Source organism: Meleagris gallopavo, chromosome 3 (genome assembly GCF_000146605.3).
Source record: "Meleagris gallopavo isolate NT-WF06-2002-E0010 breed Aviagen turkey brand Nicholas breeding stock chromosome 3, Turkey_5.1, whole genome shotgun sequence".
In the NCBI taxonomy this organism is placed as follows: Eukaryota; Metazoa; Chordata; class Aves; order Galliformes; family Phasianidae; genus Meleagris; species Meleagris gallopavo.
In genome coordinates this window covers 8301588-8309033 of record NC_015013.2, presented here as the reverse complement: position 1 = coordinate 8309033, position 7446 = coordinate 8301588, and the positions used below count along the sequence as shown (strand labels likewise).

At 41.8% G+C, this 7446-nt stretch overlaps 1 protein-coding gene across 1 annotated transcript; it reads right to left on the bottom strand.

Annotated features, from left to right (window-relative positions):
- Window positions 1–2892: 2892 nt before the first annotated feature.
- On the bottom strand, window positions 2893–7440 carry LOC100550794 (transmembrane protein 14C-like). Its single transcript, XM_010708341.1, has 4 exons — window positions 7360–7440; window positions 5730–5831; window positions 3612–3699; window positions 2893–3419 (listed from the first exon to the last, which is right to left on the bottom strand). Exons 1-4 carry the CDS (start codon window positions 7433–7435, stop codon window positions 3362–3364), a joined length of 324 nt encoding a protein of 107 aa, XP_010706643.1. The 5' UTR covers window positions 7436–7440; the 3' UTR covers window positions 2893–3361.
- Window positions 7441–7446: the final 6 nt, after the last annotated feature.

Sequence of the window (7446 nt, the reverse complement as noted above, 5' to 3'; positions counted from 1 at the left end):
AGTGACTGACAGAACTGGGACGTGGCAAATGGCATTTCCAAAGCCTGCAGCAGAAGGAGAGCTAGAGGATACGCTTTGCATTAAAAACAGTCATTGACTATATTCTTAGAACTTAGGGATAAAGTAGAATGGGCCATGACTACTTCCCCCTCTAAACCATTTCACTCGAAACATTTCCATCCTCTCATTTTCCTTTGCTACACTGAAAGACTGGCACCTGTTCTACCAGCATAACCTTACCTACATTCCTAAACTACATTATGTATTTGTACTAAATGAAAGGGATTTTGCTAGCCATGGAAGTCATATGAATTGAAAGAACAGTTTAGGGTGTGACATCCATTTATAGGTGAGTAAAAGGACTTTTTCCTCCCCTCAACTCAACGCTGCCATTGAGCCTTAGTACTTCATTGCTGTATTCAACGTCTCTAAAGCACCATTGAGGCACTGAAGATTTTGACCCCAAAACAACCTCCATTCCAGCCAGCTGTGTGGTTTGTAACATTCCCAGCACATCCATGCCTGGCACTGCCCAGGTGTGAGCAACTCACCCCAGCCAGAAGTGATCCCGCAATGGGACTCCAGCAATGCCTCGCTATCGGGAACAACAAAGCACCACTGCAAGGTTTTAAGGAGTAACTGGGAGACCACAAGTAAGATCCTGAATGTGAATAGACCTGGAGCTAGCCCCAGAGAAAACATATAGCATAAATGAAATTTAGGTTGTCTCTTGGGTTTTCTATCTGGTAAGGAACATCCCAGGTTCCATTCCTCAGCTTCAGGACTGATTCTGTATTCTTACCAGTTACTACGTGGCTTTAAAAGAAGACTAGCAAATAGTTGCTTCTATTCACACATGTTCCAGGCACTTTGCAATCTCTTCTGTGGTGTGCTGACTTCCCAGGCAATATCCCACTATGGGCAGCTCATGGCCTGAGCTATGGAGGCCTTTCCTGGGAGAGAACAGAGCTCAGGGCTGTCCCTCCACTCCCCTCATGAGGAGCTGCAGTCACCATGAGGTCTCCCCTCAGCTCCTCTGCTCTGGGCAGAAAAGACCAAGGGCCCTCATCCGCTCCTCATACACCTTGACCTCCAGAATCTTCACCATCTTTGTAGCCCTCCTTTGGATGCTCCCTAAGTCTTTCTTCATATGGGAAGCATGTACTATGAACAAGACTCTTGTACACCCTCTTGACAAAGTGTAAGGCTATCTCCTGTTTTCAAAGGATCATTTATCTACCAAAATGAATACAAAATTCCCTCCTGCAGTCTTTGAGGCCCTCAGGAGAGGGATGAAGTTCTTCACATTACCTGTTGTCACCCAACACTTTGTGTGGCACTTTGAGTATGATGGTGCATGTGGAATAGAAGCTTGGGCTTTCAGTCTGCAGAATAAAGATTTGCCTACCTAAATACTCTTGTTCCTTCATTACTATGATGTATTTATTGAGTTCTGGAGGCACAACCAAACTCCTATTTGTTCAAGTCTGATAACTCAGTCTATGTAGTTTCCCTTTTCCATGTCTAAAAAAGTGGCACTCTTTCCATGCTTTTTTCATGCTATCCACTATCAGCAATATTTAACTTCTTTCTAGTTTCAGAGTCTGCTTTGAAAAGACTAGCCATAGCTTAATTATTTTAACGTAACTTTAATTATTTTAACAATTCATTTCCTGCAAATAATTAAATTTTAAAAAGTTAAATCACTCTTTAAAAATGTTACGTCCAGAAACAACCTGAGTAACAGCATGGAGTTTCTCTGAAGCCATGGCATGGTCTCAGGATGAATTCAATGCAAAAGGAATAATCTCAGTTTATATAGATCCCACCCTCGGTGGAAGAAAAATACAACACCAAAACCAAAACCTACACAATAAAATAGGAAGTGGAATTTATAGAACTACCTAATACTCAGCTTTTTAAGAGTATTAATGTATTTTATTCTTGAATAGCTCAAGAAAATTTCATAGCAGGGATGGAATTTTCCATTCGGTTTCATACAGTGAATTAAAAATATTCTAGGGTCGTTACAAAAATGCCACTAGGTTTTACTTACAGCACGGTCAAAAGAGAATTGTGATTTAACTAAGACTAGAAATCCAGACATAATTTTACATGCTTTCAGCATTGCTCCCTGCAGATCGGGTTATTTATGGGTTAAGTGCCCAGAAACAAGGGAGGTCACAGTGTGAAATATGTTTGAAAACCTAGAATTAATTTGATAACTTTTGTTAAGAGAATTAATAAAACACTGCACGATTGGCCCAGCATCTACAGATCCACCTTCATTCTTACTTTCTACTGTAACAATGCTTAATCTACTACATGTGGGTTTCCATTGATCCAAAACAATGCAATTGTCACTCAGGCTCAACGCTGTTAAATGAAATGCTCAGAACAAGAAATACATCTTTGGCAATGGCCAAAGAAAAAGAGTAATTAAGAGTAATTAAGTGGTTTAAAATCAGCTCGATGTACTTCCCAAGAGAATTGTTATATACTCCTTTCAGCACTACAAAATGAGAAGTAGTTGCATAACATTTAAGTTATATATCTTTTATATGTCATGCTGTTGACAAAGGTTTGGTATCCTACATGGCATAGAGGTCCCAAAGTAAAAGCTTAAGTAGTCACTGCATAAAATATCACTTTAGATTATGAGTTACAATCTGTAAGTACTCAGCATGTCAATGACTGAAGATCAATAAAAGGTAGTGTGTTAACAAAGGCCCATAACTTAATCTTCTGCTCTTCCACTCAGAAAGTGATTTTTGAATACCATCAGAAGGCAACACTCGTAGAGTGGTTCACTACAGAGACTGAGGTAAGGACAAGAAGGTAAAAATAAAATATACCTCATAGGCACAGAAAGGATCACAAAAACATACCAAATAAAGGTTTGCAACAGGTTTTACTTGTAGAAAAGCAACATTTCAGCATCATTTCACAATAAAAAGAGAAGATTTGTTTGGTGTTATACAGACGTGATATATCGACTCAGGATACAGCAGGTAAAGCATACTGTAGTACTTGGTATAAAAGTTATGAGATACAGTGCTGTATTCAGCCAGCTGTTTCTGGTGACACTTCATGGTTGCTTGCTTAATTACAGATCCACTCTACTTCTTATGTGTCATCAGTATATTTTGGGATATAAAAATCAAAAGTATCAAAATACAATGAAATGTGTTTCAAAAAAAACAACCAGGACCAAATTCTCACTGCACAGTAAGAGCTCTACCAGATTCTTGAAATAAATGGCACTTTGTACGTAAACTATCCATCCTGATTTTCTTGCTTCTGTGTTCGCAGTGTCATTATCAGGTTTCCTCATCCAAGTGATAAGCAGTAAAATGAGCAGTTATTTTTCATGGGGCTTCTCCACCATCTTCAGTGCTAATCTTCCAACCATCAGCAAACTGTATAAGGTGAAAAGGACCCAGTAAATTCACAGAATTAAACAACAAGTTATAACTTACAAGTCATTTTCAAATATTTCTCACATAACAGGTGCAGAGAAACAAAAGATGAAGAAAATAAGATTTACTCCATCTCAGTTTAATTAAGGAAGTAAAAAAAAAAAAACAACAAAACAGTATAGTGTGTTGTACCTGACACCAGCAATCAGTCCTGCAGGCATGAACTTTCCAGAGTTGTAAAACCTTGTTCCCATTACAGCAGTGAGTGTTCCAGATGTAACTAAAATGAAAGATTAAAGAGTCCGGTCAGCAGAGATGTAGATGTGTAAGAGAGATGCTAAAGTTCAGAACAGAAATAAGTAGTACCACCAAGTAAAAAGTGGAAAGGGTTGTTTCACATGATGGATTAAAAAAAAAAAAAGGAAAATAAACTGTAAATTTTGGAGTGCCTCAGTGCATGAAGAGTGGATATTCTAAACCAACTTCTGCAGATGCTGCGCCCTGTGCTTCTGCACACACACTCTGCAAGTTTGTTTGTCAAAGTGTGCTTCTTTAGAGACTGGAAATAATCTACAGTATATTATCCTGGAACTCGACTCTCTCCCAATAAACCACTAAGCCTGTACATGTAATTTCCCCACTTCTTGTAAGAGGGAGATAGCATTTTCTTATCTGTTACCAACCCTTTACAGCCCTGCTTCACCTACTGCTAAGATCAGAGATAGCTATCCACCCTGACCATCTGACACTGAGAAAAGTGAAGGAGTTTCACCCAGATAGTAAAATAGAAAGGGCAATCTCTAGAACACTGGATCTTGAAGAAATTCCAAAGAAAATTATATGGAAATGATACCGATGAAATGCTTAGCATGTAGGTGCTATCCAGGGGTAACAGCTGCATGTAACAATGTGATTGGAACAACATGTTATCTGGTTGCACTGCTTCTGGTGTGATAGCTGGGCTGGCAGGGCCCAGCTCATTCTCACCTCTAGTCATGGCATTCTTCCTCCCTAACGCTGCTAATAGGGCCCTAACTCTAAATATTGTCACTGACATCTAACAGTCTCATGTAATTACACATGTAAAACACTGGGACCACAATCCAACAAGAAGAAAATTATTTCAATATTCAAATACCTCCAGCTCTGATCCATAGCCAGTATTCAGAATGTGCACACCAAACTAAATGTCATTTTGTCTAAAACATACCTTCTCCAAAAACCTCAAAGCATGAATAGGAGAATGAAAAAGCCTCTCTGTGTTACTGAATATCAAAAAAGTATCTGACTGTCACTGACATTTGGGAAAATATTTGGTCTCAGTCCAGTTCATCTGGCTGTGCTCACAGCTGATGCCAGTCGATGAGGCATGACTGTGCACAGCCTTTGACCTGTCTACTAGCTGGGGAAATGGAAGTTTCCCCTGCACTGCACACAACGCTAAAACAGAGAAATGCTGGGCCTTCTCCTTTCACTTCCAACTTTCATATGTATGAGAAAGAGTGAGGTGCTATGGCACAGCCTCAGCAAACGAATGCTCTGTCAGTGGCACCCCTTTAAGCATGGAGTAAGCAGTGATCCTCGGCTTGTTGGCTTCTCAAAGGGGAGGGAGGAAGAAGAAATAGAACTCCTGAAGCTTGCTTCTCTGTTAAATCTCCAGAAACGTGCACGCATCCATCAAACATAAAAATAAGCCAATTACAATCTCTGCTATTTTCAGCAATAAGAAAATAACCTGTTGGGGGCACAGGCAGCCTGCAGGGAAATTTCTCCTCCTGAAATGCTCCAGACTCATGCTGGCTGCTGATCCAGCCAAAAAGAGGACACGCGGAGGTCAGACATCAATTTATTAGAATCTTCCTTTCACCGTGATCTTCCAAATACCCCAGTATGAGACAGGTGCATGGTAGCATCACCAGTTCAGCCAGTCCAGGGGGACTACACCTTGGCTGGCATCAGAGAACACTCACATGCTGTGGGAACAATGTCTTCTGCAGATCGGGAATGGAGAGAAGATACAGCTAACACAAAGACTAGCAAAAGAATTACACCAACAATGCACTCCTACAAGCATCTGAGATGTAGCAGCCTAAAATCTAAGCAATGCAGACAGCTCATATTCCAGAGAGAACAGTGGAGTTTGGCCAATATTAGAGATTTTCACTAAATAAGTTTAAAGTTCTGCTTTAAACTAAATTTATAGTACTATCAGTTTAATTCCTCAGCAAAAACCTGTAGGTGTTCATTTTTAGTATCCAAATGTTTTAGGGTAAATATACTCCTTAGTAAATAAAATGCTGAAAGACTTACTCAGAGAAATCCAAACATTACTTGGATTCTGGGACAGCTGATAGGCACCCAGACCAGCCAGACTTCCAAAGAGCAGCCCAGCAGCCAGCGATGGAACACTGCCTGAATAAAGAAAAGACAACATATGTACTGGAAGCTCAAGAACAAACACATTACTTGTTTTGTAAAACACTATCAATAACAAAAAATGTGGGCATTTGTTGTTATGAAACAGACTGAGGAATGTGGGGGGGAAGGAGGGGTCTTATAAGATTTTAAGGCCATGCTGACCTGAACCAAGAATCATATCAGATACTCTTGCACGAGATACAAACAGCATCAGTATTTAAATCCTTAAGTCATGAATACATTTATGGCAGAAAGACCAATGAGAAAAGTGAAAGAATTGATGTTTTCTTTTTGCAGACAAAAGTACATTGTTTCAATGCAACAATTCCAGAATTTCTTGAAAAGCTGAGCATGTTTAAGATCAGAGAAAAGAGATGAGAACTGAACTAGGTGGGAGGGCATTTACACAAACGAGAAGTTTCCAAAGTAGAAAGGAGTCCAACACCCTGGGCTCACCTAGATCAAGGGATCAAGTTCTCAGCACAAGTGATAATCCTGAGCTACAGAACATTGGTAATTTGTTCATTGAGCAATGAAGTGACAAGACCACTGGGGGGTGAGTGCTTTCAGTCAGGCAAATGGAGAGCTCAGGATTTACTGCTCATGATCTGAATTCCCACAACCACGTCCTCCCTGCGCAGTAAGACATCTCCCACACCATAATGGCCTCGGAGTAATTCTGATGAAATTAGTTACTGAAGTTCTCAGTATTTGTGCCAGGGGAAGTTTGGGTTGGATATCAGGAAACACTTCTTTACAGAAAGGGTTGTTAAGCACTGCAACAGGCTGCCCAAGGAGGTGGTTGAGTCACCATCCCTGGACGTGTTTAAAACCATTTGGATGTGGTGCTCAGGGACATGATTTAGCAGAGGGTTGTTAGAGTTAGGGCAGTATGGTTAGGTTGTGGTTGGACTCGATGATCTTTAAGGTCTTTTCCAACCTGAGCAATTCTATGATTCTATTGTCTCTCCTGCTCTGAACTCCACTGGCAGCCCAAAGGAGAAAGCAAGCCAACAGAAAGCAGGCTGGAGTGGGCATGAACACCTGTGTGGTCGTATCTACTGGGATGCTTCTTGTGTCTTCCATAACGAACTCATACACCTTCGTATTGCAAACATTATGACAGTTAAAGGACTTTCCCAGTAGAAAGTTTCAGGAGGGATGAATCCACGCCTCTGCCCGGAGCAAGACAAACTGGGCAAGCGAAAGCAACAGGGTGGCAACTAAGCACGTGACGGGGAGTGCAGGAAAGGAGCGAGTTAACAACAGGAGAAGAGTATTTCTGAAGCAACCCTACGCCAATACAGCCGCATCGCCCAACGCCGAACCGGGCTATCGGCGCGCCGCAGGAGGCGGACTGCGGCTTATCGGGCCCGGCAGCAGCTCTTCCCTACGGCACCGCGCCCCGAGCCCCGCTATCAGCGCCGGCACAGCCTCACGCGCTTCTGCCCCTCGGGACCGCGAGGTGGGGGCTGTCGGAACAAGCAGGGAAGAGGGTCGGAAGGCTTTTCCAGCACCGTACCTGCTTTAGCGTAGCCAATGAGCCCTCCCGATGTCACCAGAGCGGCGTAGCCGAACCCGATCCAATCCACGGCCATGCTGAAAACCG

Coding starts and splice junctions, on each gene's coding strand:
- LOC100550794 (XM_010708341.1), bottom strand. CDS start 7,435: ATGGCCGTGGATTGGATCGGGTTCGGCTACGCCGCTCTGGTGACATCG. Junction 3,700..5,729: donor TAATGTTTGGATTTCTCTGA/GTAAGTCTTTCA, acceptor CTTTCATTTTAG/TTACATCTGGAACACTCACT. Junction 3,420..3,611: donor GGACTGATTGCTGGTGTCAG/GTACAACACACT, acceptor CACCTTATACAG/TTTGCTGATGGTTGGAAGAT.